General features: G+C 47.9%; 1 protein-coding gene across 13 annotated transcripts in view; it reads left to right on the top strand.

Annotated features, from left to right (window-relative positions):
* LMO7 (LIM domain 7) overlaps window positions 1-15,976 on the top strand; it is an 824,605-nt gene that overhangs the window by 652,668 nt on the left and 155,961 nt on the right. For all 13 annotated transcript variants that reach the window (XM_069639161.1, XM_069639155.1, XM_069639156.1 and 10 more), the window contains one exon: window positions 7,488-7,630. In XM_069639161.1, the coding sequence (XP_069495262.1) occupies window positions 7,488-7,630 (143 nt within the window). The remainder of the gene's footprint in view (window positions 1-7,487; window positions 7,631-15,976) is intronic.

The following is a 15,976-nucleotide window of genomic DNA, read 5'->3' as shown; positions in this document are numbered from 1 at the left end:
TCATCCAGAAATGTTAAGAGAAACTTATTTCGATTAGCCTTGCCAGTGCACATTTACAGACCATCTCTTTTGGATCGGTTCCTTTTCCATTCCATACGTTCCAACTCTATGAAGGGATGGTAGAGACCATTATGCAGCCCCATGAGTAATAGTGAATTGAATTGGGGGTTAATTTCACCTCCAACCAAACAATGAAGCCTCATCACCTCACATTTGTTTAGGTGTTTGTGCCCTTGTGAGAAGGCCCAGCAGACTCCTAATGTCACTTCTACCTTCAGTTTTGCATCTGCAGTCTAGTTTTTATTTTAAAGTGCGATCCTTCAGGATCTGCACTGAAGGATTAGTTTCCACCATCCCTTGTGCAGCTTCACTCTACAATGGCACTATTTTCTCATTTTGAAGTAGCTTGAGGTTTCCACACGCCTCTTGGGTATTTCAATACAACGTGTAAACATACTACAAGACTTATCTTAAATGCAGTTCACGTTGTTTTCAGAGCATACCCACATTAGGCGAGGGTCTCTAGTCTGTGAAACGAGGAAGCTGAGCGCTGAATTGCTGTTTGTCAAAATGTCTCCTAATATTGGGATTGGTTATGTTGGAAAGCTTTTATGACACCAATTACCACTGTAGTGGCCTTACAGTGCTGGTACCTTGTCTGCTGAAAATGGCAGTTTGTATTTCTGCCCAGTGAAGTAGAGCGAATGAGTGTCTTAAGTAGGGGTGCATATGCAATGCTAGGCAGTGGATCAGACACGGTTGACACCTGTAATTCAGCACATTTGAAGATAAAGGGAGTTTCTCGTTTGGGTGTATGTGCACTGAGGGAATGGTAGTTGCAAACGGATTCAGTGCCGTAGTGGGACCATGAAGCCACTCCACTAGAAAGCAGCACCCTCAAAGTCCCTTTAACGTTGGTAGGCCCAAAAAACCGATTGGAAAAAACATTCCAGGGAACCAATAATAGAATGCACTTTTTTCAAGAAAAACGGGTTTGTTACATCCATATGTCCGGGTGGGTCAGTCGGCTCTGTAGAACTGAAAAAAATGAGCTCTTTGACATGCCCATATTAATTTATATAGAGGAAAACCACAAAACGTGTTATAATATTCAGTACTTTTTAATCCCACACTCCCCATTGGCTAGCCCCTATACCGAAATCTAAATACAATTTATACGACCCAAATCCATTGGTGCATAACCTACCCATGATCATTTAAATGCTGCCCCCTACGGATGACCTAATTTTATAGTCAGCAAAAAAAATCTCAGTTTGATTGGACAACGTTATTGATATTAATGTTGCTTCAATGGCCTTTTCCCATTGGCCAGGACTTCATGATTTGCATGCCCCACCCACCCCCCGAGACGACCCAATCCTGAAACGAGTGTGAACCGTGAAGTCCGTGCCCAGTGGCAACAGAATGGACGCAATTCTTTCTCGGGAGCCAAGACAACTTTGCACCCCTAAGCGACTCAGACCTTGCAGCTGTGTATTTGGCAACACCTCATGCGACTCATCTTGAAACCGGTTTCTTTCCTAGCACACATCCTCCCCTATCTCTCTTGGGAACCAGGTGGCTTTGAATGCAATCGCGACAGTGCTCTAGAGGACTAATTTCTCACATGTATTAGCTCTATTGCGCCTGTCTGCTGCAGTTCCAATGGTCCTACCACTACTCAATGGGGGGTGGGGGGGGGGGGGAGTACAACCACAACCTCTTTCATTACCCTTACTAGGGCTTGCAACTAAGCCTTGTTCATGCCAAAATCAGTCCTTCACTGCTGTTACATTTATCAAATGTTGGGAGCATAGCTGTTCTCAGATGCTTCAGGCAGGAAACAGGTAATGCTAAGACTTGCAACAACAACCAATCTTGTGTGGCACTTCACCCTTCCTCCAAGGGCCTTGGCAATCTGTGCGCCCGTGGGCGGGGGGGACGCAGAAATAAAATCTAATTAAATTAACAGGACTGAAGCTCAGAAATGCAGCCTACTACCCTGAATGGCAGAAAGCTACAGATCTAGTTAAAAGGGCAGTACTCTGTTTAATGTGGCAGGTGGTCCTCATGCTAATAAAAATCAGTCTTTCCTAGGTAATGCTTGCACTACTTGGCACTTCTGCCATACATTTGACAACTAACAAAAGCTTTCCCCAACTACATAGACACATTCTATCTGTTAACTGCAGACAAAGCACAACCTAACTTGAGGATGCTGGCTAAGAAATCCCTGAAGTGACATGGGCCTAAATGCTGAATATAATTGCCAAAACCTTTTGCTGCGGATGATGCTCTATAGAAATGTGTCAAAACTAAGTGCAATTTACACGTGGACAGAAATGCTAAACAAATGTCATGAATCCTGACTCGGGGAGGAAAGCTCAGGAGCAATGTGCTCGCCTTGAAAGCAAGACAACACTGAGAAACACGGATTCGATCCCACTTAGAAACCTCTGGGTATTAAGCACGTTATAAATAACCTATCATATAAGGACCAGCCCTCCATGCCAATAGAATTTACGTAGCCTGTACTTCGTTTTGGACATTGCACCTGCATGCCAACACATAGCATGGGAATTTGCTATCAGACTATAGAGAGGCATTTTGCAAAATATCCTCCAATTCGTTGTTTATTTGGCATATATGTAGTTGGTGCATGGCTGTCTTCCATTCCAACACGCTAAATGTGTGATGTCCTGCAACTTTTTTCCTTTTTAAATAGAGCTGCTGTTTGGGCCAATGTAGCGATTTTATTCCCAGCCCCATTTCTGTGGGTAAGGGGCCTTTTGTACAAACACCTTCCTAGCAGTGTTGTATTTGTTGCTGCTTTTAGGTAAGATGTACAGGTCCCTGCTGGTGGCACCCTTGGCAGCCACCTAGTTTTACCTTGCCTAGAAACCATGCTTGATGGAACTGCAGGCTAGCCTTCCTACCATCGCACTTTGATTACATGTGAAGTTGCTTAAATGCTGTAACGTGTGTGACTTGGGGGATCTCTGTACTTGCCATATTTCATTTTGAGGAAGGTTGGTTTCTTGTTCAGATGGATGTTCCTTCAATGTGTTGCAAAAATTCACTTTGCGGTATTCCAGTTTGTTACAAAGCTTTTATACTGCACCAAATCCAAAATAGTTTAATTCAGATCGGTTTTTGCAGAGGGGTTCTTGGATGTGGGCTATGTGTGGGTTCAGAAAGGAGAGGCAGACATAAAGTTGTAATATTCTCAACATCGGTCATCTTTAGTAAAACAAAGGGTTGGAGGGAGGCATCTGTCTCTGTTCCTAAAGAGTTTCCCCACCTAGGAAACTAAAACTAAAGATCCGTCTGTGAAGTCGTCAAATAGTATAAAGTATCCTTGTGTCCAAAACATACTAATCTGATCCTCACACTAGAAATGTTCAACTAAGGGTGTGAGGAAATATCTTCAACTTATACTTGGCAAAAAGTGTTCAAAATAAATAAATCCAATAGAAGTAACTTTCTCGAAGGAGAACTCCTTGGATCCAGAGGGTGGTTCTCTTCCCCTGTATTTAGGTAGAATAGTGAGTGTCACTTCCAAAAAAACGATTTCCTGAGGATGGCAAAAAGTATCTTTCAAACTACAGTTCCCTTAGGATGGCAAACATGTTTTTTTCAAACAATAATTTCTTTAGGATGGCAAACTTGCATGGTATACTCTTAACATGTGTTTTGTAAAATAAGTAAGTTTCTTTGTACAACTTTGATGGACCTCCTGGTTTACTCCCCTGCCAGGTACCTTGCTACCAAATGTTGACTGCCTGATATATTCCTTTTATCAGGAATTCAGTATCTTTTAACATAACAGTTGTATCACTTCACTGTCTTTCTATTTGTTGGAGTAATGACTTGTTCCAACCTTCCCCACATTGATATCCCATGTATGGGGGATTTGTTAAGGTTCTGCTGCTGTGCTCATATCTTTACCGTTTACTTGCTTAGGATTTACTTGCTCCAACTTTCCCCATATTGACCTCCCACATATGGAGACTTGTTCAAGTTCTGCTTTTGCGCTTCATTTGTTTGGTATTCAAATATTCTTGTGTTTTGTCTGCTTAAATGCCTGTCGGTACGCCCCGGTGTCCCCTATGGCTTTGGGGGGACTCGCTGGTGTTGCGTAGTGTTCCTGACCCGTGGCATGTCATCTTGATGAAGCTTCCTTGAGGCTTCCTTTCTGGGTCAGCCTTCATTACTCGGCCGACCTTCCTCTGGCTCTCCCCGCAGCTTCCAGCTCACCCGCCAGCTTCTCTCTGCGACCGGGATCAAAGACTGCTGTCTCTCACTGTGACTGCGTCTCTGGTAGCTTTGCTGTTGCTGACTGTGTTCTGTTGGTTCTCCAGCGATCCCTGCAACATCTCTCCTGCCGTTGCACCACGCTGGTAAGCAGCTCGGATGATTGCAAGCTGCTTTCTGGACTTGTCTGCCTTCTTGTTCTGCTCTGGTGCGTTCCTCTCGCATACCGCTTCCTTCTCCTGCTCTCGCTGCAGTTTGAGTGTGGACAGCATTTTTAACTGTCCCACGCACTCTGGATCTTCCAAAATAGCTAGTCCGCTCATTCAGATTGCAGCTTTCTTCAATCTGCATCAACCACTTACTCATCTTGGTATCTTGGGCCTTATGGGAGTTGGCATTCACATAATGTCTAAGATGTCTAGTGATATTGTTCAGAACTTTCACTTAAGAAAACATTCGAAACAGGAGATGTTAGGTTTGTGTTGAGTCTGAAGTATGAATGGTATCTTGACTAGAGTGACTTTATGCCATCAGAATTTTAGGCATCACATATTTTTCTTCATACTAGAGGGGGAAATACTGCGTTTGTACCAATGGAGTTATCACTTCCTCCTGGCAGTCCTATTCATAATACCATCTCCGGGTCAGAATCGGGTAGTGGCTGCTGTGCCCTGGCCATGTGGGAGGAGACTGGCCCCGGGAAATTGGTGTGGGCTCCATCGGATTCATCGCAGCTACTTATGATTGGTGCCGCAAACAGGTGACGTTCCACTGGTTCCACACAGACAGTAGGTTTTTACGTTTGCTGCTGTTTGTTGTAGTTGGCATTTATAGGCCTCATGTAAGTAGCCACGGGGGAGTGCAGAGGTGCAGGGAAGGAGAACAGATGACCGAGGGTATGATAATGAATGACAGTGCGATCAAGGGTGGCTGTCAGTGAGAGTGGGGTCAAAGCGAGCGAGAACAAGACGTGCGAGTGTGTACACTGCCAGTAGCAAGTCAGTACTTTAAAAGACTTGTATAACTTTTCAGAGGCCTTAAGGCTTTAGCAGTCCGTCCCTATCGAGGTAGGAGTTCTTCAAAGTCAGATTGGAAGAAAAGCAGACCAGGCACATATGCAGAAAAGGCGAAGTTCCAGAGGATTCTTCAGTTACAAGTAAGTAAAGGACTTTTGCTGGTCAAAAAGGTTTCGGGGACCTTGGGGGTGGGGGGGAGGAGGCTTCCTTATGGGTGCACACGCTTTGGGTTTGGGTGAACACCCAAACACCAGAATTGGCACTCCAGCAGCAAAGGAGCGAAAGAATGACTCAAGCTATGTACTACCATGAGTACCACAGTACCTGAGGAGTTGTACCTGTGGAGCTGTGAAGATGCAACCGGATTCTTTCACAGTTCAGCAGCGGTGGTCATGGTGACGAAAGGAGGGAGTCTGGAAGGGATGTCGCAGCAGTCGAGAGAAAGGATTCCCAGCAAAGGATTCTTCGTGCTCAGTCAGTCTGCAGTTTTGGTGCCTTTTCACAGGCTCCATGGATGAATGTTTATCGCCCGGTCAATCCGCCTCAATTCTTCAGTCCTGCACTCTGGTAAAGGGGATTTTGCCTCAGGAGGTCCAACAGGAGACCACCAACAGGGCTCCCATGGTCCGGGGAAAAAGTCTGCCCTCACTCAGGAGAAGAAACATTTCCAGAACTCCAGAAAAACGTGCTGGGGGTCTGGCATAAAAATGAAAAATCTTCCTAACACACTTTTGTCCAAAGAAAACCAGAGGCTTCCTTCCGGTGTCCAAACATAGGTCGGTTCATATCTCTTGCGTCACACAAGCACGGACACACACCTATTCCCTCCTCCCATCCCCCCCGCCCCTTTTGCTATAAATGTACCATTCCATATGGTGACTTTGTGCTCTTTTCTCTTTCCTTCCGATATGAACTCTGGGGCTTCAATCTCTGATCAGCATGAAGAAAAGCACAGGGGCAGCAGGTGGGTGGCACAGCACTCTGGGCGCAGCAGCGGGTAAGAGTACTCTGGCAGTGAGTGGGCATTTGCACAGCTCCCACTCATTGGAGCAACAACCACCATGGTTTCCAGGGTGCAGGGGCAGAGCCATAGCGGATGGTGGTCTATGACACTTATACAACAAGGGGACAATTTAGATGAAGGCAAGAAAAAATCAAGTTATTTGGTTAGGGAAAAACAGGACATGTGTGGTGATCACACTGCCCCAGGCACTGTCTCACAGGAGCCCGAGAGGCGCACTTGCTCCTGACAAGAAAGCTGAACATCATTGTGCCGTAACCTGATTGGCATACAGTAATTGAAACAACCCCTCATTGGTTAATATGGTATAAAAGCAGAAAAATAATCTGTGCTGCAGCTAGTGGATGCCACATGCCAACCAAATATTCTGCTTCTCAACAGATTTTCGTGATCTTGTTTAGGATCCAATGATGAGCTAATGTGCCACGTTATGCACCAGACCGACACTAAATGAAATGACCACCTGTAGACTTCAATGCTAAAACACTCCACCTTAGAAACCATCTCTCTAAGATGCAAATGATATTGGTGTCCTTGGGACAAATTAAGCTCTTTCTACTTCTAACTGGATTGCTCATGCAGCTGTTTATACGCAGTGGCCAACCGTTTGATCTTTTGAAGAGCGGCATCATTTGATGTTGCTGTTGTTCATTGACTGGATAGTTTTTCTTTTCGTAACCTACTTTTTATAGGTTTACTGAAGCAAAAATGTGACTGAGTAAGACCATACAAATTTAAACATACAAAGTGGTGTAGCTTATTAAATGTAGCTACCCACTAGACCTTGCCCAGAATATACTTCCACCTTAAAGGCGAAGGAGCTTCACTTAATAGGATGCGAGGAAAGACTGTGGGGAGGGAGGGTGTAAGAAAGGAGGGAGGGTTAACAGTCCTTTCTGTCTTGGCACCAAGAGGCGGTGCAAATGGTACATTCGATGGAGATTAAAAGAGCAAAAATGCAAAGTGAGTAATGAGGCTTTGCCTTAAATAGAGAGCAGGTTTTATTATTGTGGGATACAAGAGACTATGCCTTACGGAGATCAAATGTTAATTGAGAGCCTAGGAATCATGTTGGAATTCATTGCTTGCGTTTCTGTGTAATGGGATCCCCAGGACACTCTCATTAGCCGGGACTTCCAGCGAGGACTATAGAAAGTGAGCTGGCTGTACAATTGATGCTTTTCTTCTTGCCTTAGGATCTAGCAAAATGGAAAAATCGCCGAAAAAGCTTTACCTCGGACTTGCAAAAGAAAAAGGAAGAACGGGAAGATATTGAAAAGAGAATATCGGAGTCTTCGGAGAGAGTAACCAAAACATTCCGGGAAATGCAACAGGAAAGGTATGGCTGTTTTAGACTTGTGTAATGCATTCTGCTTGATCAGTGCATCAGGTAGGACAACATGCTTAGTACTTCAAAGTATTTAACTGTATCAGAAAATTGAATCTTATTCATTTGAGAGCCATTATGTCCTGCAGTCTGTTATTCAGTGTAAAGTTTCAACAATTTCTAAGGCTGATATCCCAAAAGCAGAGTGATCCATTTTAATTCAAGGTGATTTAATTTGTCGAGTTGCACTATATCAGTTTTTTTTAAATAGCTTTTTGCAAGATGGTATATTTCAACAAGAACATCTTTGAATTGTGTGCTATCTAAACACCATATAAAATGTGTTGGGCATGAGGTAGACTATTAGTGATGAACCTGCGCACTTTTAATCACTTTCATGCAGGTAATTGATACGACTCACCTGTTCAAGTAGGACTCGGTAGCTTTCCCAATGAATTGCTTTGAATTCCTCGTTTATTTTCATATGGATGTCTCCAAGTCCTTCCATTAATATCATTCTAGTCATTCTAGTGTTGACTTGGTTGCTGTTGGAGAGTGCTCTGCAAGTTTACTGTGACACGCGCACACAATATCCTGTTCTCCTACTGTAGATGGTCTATATTTTTAGCTTTTAGACATCGAAATTCAGATTTCCTAGGTTAAACCGTCACTGGTAAACTACGTTTAAATGTGTTCATCTGTACTATTGCTGCTTGTTTTTTTCTCTTGTGAAAACCTAGTAACCACGTCCAGGAGAGCTATCATAAAAAGAAATGGTGAAAAGTAGTCCGATGAATACCTGATGAATACCCGACTTCAAAGAACAGTTTAAATTTTATTAATGAAAAATCCCATACCACAACCTTGGTGTGCTTCTTGCTTCTGAGGTGAAATCCTTTTTACGGAATTTGTGGTTTAAAACTAGTGTAAGAGGCAGTGTACATGGCCCAAAGTGCAGGTTTTCATTGACACAGTAGGACCACTACATATCGTGTGGTGACAACAGGTGAAGCTACTGCAACGGACAAACCTACATCTGGCTTTTTATCATTGTTAGATACTCTCTTGTCTGGACAAACACTTTCAGATGTGTTTTTTTTGTCCCCCTTTTTTTAGTGCTTGCTGTCAAAGTGTAACAGTGTAGTAGATAACATCTCCCTTGGAGATGTGGATCGATGGAAGAACACAATCTGTTTGCGCAATAGTAAAATGGTCAAAGAAAAGTGCATGTTTTACTGCAAAATACAAAGGGAGACCCCCCCAAAGCAACCCATCTTACCCCGCCTATATACCTGACCTCTACCCACCATTTGCTATAAACAATTTGGTAAAAAAAATATTCTAAGAAATGCACTTTCCACCAAAGAGTAGCGATGATTTGTCATGGAAGTGGAATATTAGAAACCTGGTAACTCAAATGTTTCACGTGTGCTTCAGTTTACCCTGTTCCTAGTTGGAGAGCTAGAACTGCCAACTTTTAGCGTTGGTGGAGCGCAATTAAATGGGAGCAGCATTAAGCAATGCTGATTTCACTGCAATTATCAGAGGGTAGCACTGTATAATTGTAGCATTTAAGGAAGTCCAGAATAACCACAGTTTTCTAGTCTGTTCCTCGGCACTCCCAATGTTGGTTTGTGAGATGAGGCTCACAGCTAGACAGTTCAATTGCCAAGGATCACACAGTTTGATCTACTGTTTTCTTTTTTGCATAAATTGGTCTGAATTATCCTTCTGATCGCTCGTTCTTGATTGGATTCAGGTTTAGGGAACACCCTTTCAACGCTACGCAGATCTACTGAACCTACTGTGTACCTTTCAAGTATCACTTTTGCCCAGCAGGGTAATAGCTACAATTAGATGGTGTTGTGTGAGCACCAAAGAGGGAGTCTTCCATGGCCTTTGCTGAATGCCCAAATGATTAGAGCAGTCTGGTTGGTTAAATGGCACAGTATTTTCCATCAGAAGTCTGTGCTTCAGTTTTCAAATCACTCGTACCACATTGTGGTGTTTCCAGAGAATACTGGCCTAATGACCTGTGTGCTTTTGTAATTTGGATGGACCAACAACTGTGACCAATCCTCTATCAAGGTGTGACAAAAGGACTACTGCTCTTCAGGAGTACATGGACTAGTGGATTGAACTTCTGCTCAGCCCCACACTACTAAACCTTCAATCTTACTAGTGAAACAGCCACAGCCCAACAAATAAACCACCTTCACCTGTTTACGGTAGCATGGGCTGAGGGCAGGTTGTACACTTAAAGAGGGATGTGAGCTATCACTGTAGCAGTCCAAACAAATCGTGTTGTGGTATCAAGAAAGAATGCCCAAATGGAGATATATAAACACAGGCCACTTTAAACTAAAAATCCTAGCCAAAAACACTATCAACTACCACTGTATGTGAAGTCAGAGAATATGCAGATTTTGTCATGAAAGTGACAACTCTGGATCTGAAGACTGGGCGTATGGCAATACTTTCACCAGAAGTGTCACGTTTGTTGAAGATGTCTTTTAAAAAAAGGTTGAGAGTGGGGTCTTAATAGTCAGTAGGGCCATGTAAAGCAGGCAGAACCACTTCAAATACCTTTAAATGCTTTCATCTGGGGCTTACTGTGCGGGGGGGGGGGGGGGGAGTCCATGGCTTTCGCTAAGTTAAGATGATTGCCTCCAGCGCCTCGATATAAGCAAGTTAATGGCTTATGCTGGGTCGAGTCTGTGTTGAGACGTCTCTTCTCTTGTCTGCCTACATTGAAGATTCTGTTAATAGCCACCATGGTGTGCTTTCCTTTGCCCTGACAGAGCATGTCCTCTGAAACACTTGACCCATCTCTCCTCCCTGGTGGCATTCCACATCTTATTCGAAGGTGACAATCTTTTCCCTGGGTAGACAAAGGCTTTTTCTATGCAGATACCAAATGGTCTTTTTTGGGTTAAACGCAATCCAAGACAGTGAAAACACATGGAAGTTTTAACAGAAAGGTCAGTAGAAACCAAGGCTGATGATGATGATAAAATGACTCAAAACTATCTTGCCCAGTATAATTTTGAGTTCCCAGAAACCATGTCGTATGGCCTACATTTACATTTTCATCTGTGGCCAGGTTCTGGGGCGGGGGGGGGGCACATATTTAGATCATGTGTGCCAATGGTTAAAAGGGGCAGTCCCTGCTGGTTCCACCAATCTGTTGTCAGGAATACATATGTCACTGTACTCCTCTGTTGCCAAACTACAAGGCTTCTGATCATAGGTGCTACAGAGGCCTAGCAGAGGAACATGCTTGCATTATGCTTTTCAGCATGAGGCATTATAAAAGGGAGATCTGATTAGCAGACCTCACTTTCCGAGACTGAGCTACCTGCAATTGTATTACTACAAACTCAAGCTATTTTGCCCTCACATACGGCATTCTGTCACACACAGTTAACGAAAATAAGTTCCTTTTTCACTGATTCAAACCATCTAATAGGGGGACCCGAAGTACCATCTTGCAAAGGTGGTTCCTCTTGTCTAACCGTTAAATCCGATTTCTATACCTTATGAATTCAAGTGGAGAGCCAATTGCAATGACCTTAAAATGCACAGCCTCTGCGGTTCCTCTGCATAAACGACCTCAAGCTGAAAGCACTTTTCTAGCCCTGACGCTGTATCTCGCTCCACTACAATGGAAATTCATTTAAGTAGTTGGGGCAGCGGGGGAGTGGGTTAATTTCAATTTTCTCCAGCATGGGGTCTGGCATGGATTCACATGCTCATGAATATTCCCCGTCGTCAGGCTGGGAATCCTCGGTAAAGAAAAAATCAATACAAGTTTTGTTTCTGATCTGTCTTTCTTAGTAGTAATCAATCACTGGTCTCTGGGTCATACTGCCCCCAGCCAATGACTGCCCTCTCCCTAAGCCCCGCCCCTGGCAGCCATCCTCAGATTTTTACTGCACGCTCAAGTGTTGGGAGTCCTCGTGCTATAGCTCTCGAACTTTTACTGCGTTTTGCGCTTTTTTCAAAAAGACTTATCTTATTTTTCGGTTAATCGAGCCTCAAGGTCCACCGTTTCTACTTCCGATCAACGGGGACCAGTTTCGGATTTATCTACGCCCCTCAAGGGTGAAGTTTTCGTCGAGTTACGCTTCTTGGAGGATTACAGAAGTTTCTGAGGCCTACCTCGTGGATGAGAAGAACATGGCCCAGGAGAAGGGAAGCTCGACTCCCGGCAAACTGTTCAGGATCTGCCCGGGATGCAACCTACAAAATGTGTTCAAGGAGGACGAGCATTCGAAAATGCCTTTACTGCCTCCACGAGGACAAAACGCACTTGGAGAAGGACTGTGCGTTTTGCTTTAACATGTCGGATCGGACGATGGGGGATCGCCGGACCAGTCTCTCCAACTGGCTCGAAGGCAAGAGCCCAGCAGGTGAGAAGAAGTCCGAGCGGTCTTCTAAGTCCTGTGAGGGCGCCCCGGCGACAGAGGCCCAACAGAAGGCAAAGCACCTCGAGTCTGCGGGCACCGGGAGTGCCGAACGGTCGGGCTCCTCGGCTGCCAGGCAGGGCGCACCTTCACCGACATCAACCGCGAGCCAACGCTCTGGCTCGGGGAAGAGAAAATCCGAGAACCCGGAAGCTTCAGGAGAGGCCCTGGTCGATCTTGGAGGAACCGGCCGAGGGGGAGCGAGGCGGTGACCCTCCCCCTAAGGTGAAGGCCTCAAGCGCGCCCAAGGTGGTGAAGGCCTTGATTCACCCGGCTAAGGCCTCTATCGAGGGAGTCGCTGCGGCCCTGGCCTGTGGAGGCTATCCCAGTGGAGGCGACCTTGGGGCCCAGAGTTTCCCTGCCGCCGCAGTGGGAATCCTCTCTTAAACCCATCGAGAAGACCCCTGTGAAGACCCCGGTGGAAAAAGAGAGGCTGGGAGGCGGTGGCCATTACGGATACAACCTCCGAGGAGGAACTGACCGAGAATTTGGAGGAGGCCCAGCCCCTCAGAGGAATCCCGAGGAGGGGGACGACGAGCGCGAGGGTGGCAACGACGACGAGGTTCCCGTGGAGGAACAACCGCCGCTCCCAGCACGCCGGTCGCAACCCAAGCCTCAGGACAACTTGGCGGCCATTTTGACGGCAATCCAAGTCTTATGCACGGAGAGAAGGACGAGACTGCCCCTACCCCCGATGGACGACCCAGCTGTACAGGGTCCATTGGGAAGCCCTCCGAACAAGAGGAGGAGAAATCATCCAGTGCCCCTTCAGCCCTCACGGCCCTCTCAGCCTTTGTTGCCTTCCCTGATCCCGAGGGACGACACGGGAACGGACACGGCCACGACGGGGACGGATGACGGTGGTGACGACGGGACTGGCCTCCCGTCTCCGATTCTTCGGGCGTCCCCGCCCGACGAGATTGGCTCCTTTCATGCCATGATTGCCAGGGCATCCGAGCTCTTTCAACTCTGCCCCTAGGAGAAGAAGGAAGGCTTACTCTACCAACGGCGCAAGGCCAAAAGGAAGAAGGTCCTCGCGGTGCCGTTGCTGGATGACATCTGGGACGAGGGTCTTGCCCTCCTCAAGAACCCGTCCATGACACCTGCCAAGGGGGACCGGTACGAGAAGAAGTACCGGGTCCCCGACGCCGCCCCGTTGTGCCTTAGGGCGCAGCCGACCCCGGATTCGGTCGTCTCAGCGGCGGCCAAGAAGAAAGCGGGGGGGTGGCATCGGCTTCATCCTCAACTTCCCCAGCGGACGGTGAGGGAAAGAAGCTGGACGCCGTGGGATGACGAGTCATCTCATCGGCGGCGATGACGATTAAGGCGGCCAAAGCCCTGGCGATTGTGGTACAAAATCGCCCCACTGTTGGACTTTCTCCCTGACGACAAGAGGGCAGAGGCCCTGGCGATCCTGCAGGAGGGTGAGGTGGCATCGGACCACGCCATAACTGTGGCCACAGCCATTGCCGACACCGGTTTGCGCCAGTTGGGCAACAGCGTTTGCCTTCAACAGCGGGGGTGGCTCAAGGCGACAGATTTCCGCCAGGACGTGCAAGCCAAGGTTTTGGACATGCCCTTCGACGGGAACAATCTGTTTGGAAAGACTGTGGATGAGTCGCTGCAGGCCATCAAGACCGACACGGAGACGGCTCGGGCCTTGGGAGTTCTGCAGCAACGGCGGCCGCCCTTTCAGAACTCCGCAGGGAAGCAAGGTGCCTCCAAAGGATTCGGCGGCGGCGGCCTCTCGACCTACCGTCAAGCGTCCCGTTCCTTGTCGCAAGAAGCCTACCGGGCACGAGGCAAGTCTGGTGGATCTCGTCGTCGTTGCCAGGGAGGCCAAGGAGGCAAGGCTGCTTCCAAACAAGACTGAACCGGGCGTGGCGTCGGGACCGCACCGAAGCACCCTGGTGGGAGGCCGGCTGGTGAAGTTCGTCAGCGTGTGGGATTCCATCTCCACCGACCGTTGGGTGCTGGATGCCCTGGCCCACGGGCACACTCTGGAATTCCTAAAGAAGTGCCCCCGAATCCCTTCCGTGGCCAGGACGGAAAACCACATCCCTCAACTGCTGTTAGAGGTGAGGGCGATGCTCAAGAAAGGAGTCATTGAGCTCGTCCCAAAGAGGCTCCGGGTCTCCGGAGTATACTCCAGATACTCGGAGTATACTCCAGATCCTCGTCAGAAAGAAGACGGGAGGTTGGCGTCCCATCCTGGACTTGCGTCGGCTAAACAAATGCATCAAGGCACAGAAGTTCCGGATGGTCACCCTCCAGCATGTGCTGGGACAGCTGGAGGAAGGCGACTTCTTAGCATCGCTGGATCTGGAGGATGCGTACTTTCACATCCCCATCTTCAAAGGACACCGAAAGTTTCTCAGGTTCGTAGTCCAAGGGCGGCACTACCAGTTCAAGGCCCTCCCATTCGGATTGAAGTCGTGGCGGCACAGCTGCGCCTGCGGGGATCGACGTCTACCCCTACCTAGACTGGCTCATCCGAGCAGGGACAAGGGAACTCGCCGTCGAACGCAAGGAAAAGACCGTCCGGCTGCTCACGGACCTGGGATTCTCCTCAACTTCCCCAAATCCCACCTGGTTCCGTCGCAGGTCGCTGTTTCTGGGAGCCAAGCTCGATACAGTAGCGTAGTTGACCTCGCCGTCGGAGGAAAGAACGCAGGCCATCCCGGGCAAGGTACAGTGTCTGCTGGCCACGGACGTGGCCAAGGTGAGGTCCATCAAGTCCCTTCTCGGGATGATGTCCTCTTGCATCGACCTGGTGCGCCTGTGCAGGCTTCGGATGCGTCCTCTGCAGGAGTTACTCGACGCCTGTTGGACACAAGCGACGGACAGCTTTGAGGACAAGATCTCGCTCAACGAAGTATTCCGCCAGGCAATTAGATGGTGGGGCACCCGCATGCATCTCGCCGCGGGCACTGACTTTCAGACCCCAGCATACCAAGTGACGGTGACGACGGATGCTTCCCTCACGCGAAAGGCCTTTGGCTCCCGGAGGAGAGGCCGCTCCACATCAACCTACTGGAGCTCCGAGCAGTGTTCTGGGCCCTCAAGTCATTCCTCCCGTCGCTCAAGGGCAAGGTGGTGAGGATATCACTGACAACACCACCACGATGTTCTACATCCGGAAGCAGTGAGGAACCAGATCCCCAGCCCTATCCAAGGAGGCCCAGGATCTGTGGCACTGTGCTGTTGCCCAGGGGATGTTTCTGGTGCCTTTTCATCTAGCAGGGATAAAAAACACCATTGCCGACTCGCTCAGCAGGGAGCTGCGCTCTTGCCACGAGTGGGAACTACGCCAGGATCAAGTGGATCAACTCTTCCGGTGATGGGGCAAACCCCAAATCGACCTGTTTGCGATGGCAACGAACTTCAAGTGCCAAGAGGTTCGCCAGCAGGTTCCCCCAGTCGAGGAGCATGGGCGATGCTTTCTCGTTCCCCTGGGAAGACCTGTTCCTGTACGCGTTGCTGCTCAGGCTCATCAACCAACTCAAGAGGTCCCGGTGCAGGATGATCCTCGTCACACCGAGGTGGCCAAGACAGATATGGTTCGCGGACCTTCTGGACTTGTCAGCGTCCCCACCAGTCAAACTGTCGACGGACGCAGATCTTCTCTCCAGAGAAGGAGGCGCCATTCTTCATCACAACCCGGAGTCGCTGAACGTGCAGGCCTGGCTCCTGCAGCACTAGAGTTTGGAGGGTATGATATCCCGGCTGACTGCAGAGAGGTTCTTGCAAAGGCCAGGGCATCCTCAACTCTCAAGTGCTACGGACACAAGTGGAAGAGGTTCTCTGTCAGGTGCCGTGCACAGAAGATTAACCCTCTATGGATTACAGCCCCTCAGGTGCTACCGTACTTGCTGTCGCTGGCCAAAGCTGG

The sequence above is a fragment of the Ambystoma mexicanum genome, chromosome 7q (genome assembly GCF_040938575.1).
Source record: "Ambystoma mexicanum isolate Mex_15411 chromosome 7q, UKY_AmexF1_1, whole genome shotgun sequence".
Taxonomy (NCBI): Eukaryota; Metazoa; Chordata; class Amphibia; order Caudata; family Ambystomatidae; genus Ambystoma; species Ambystoma mexicanum.
This window is presented reverse-complemented; position numbering and strand designations above follow the sequence as displayed.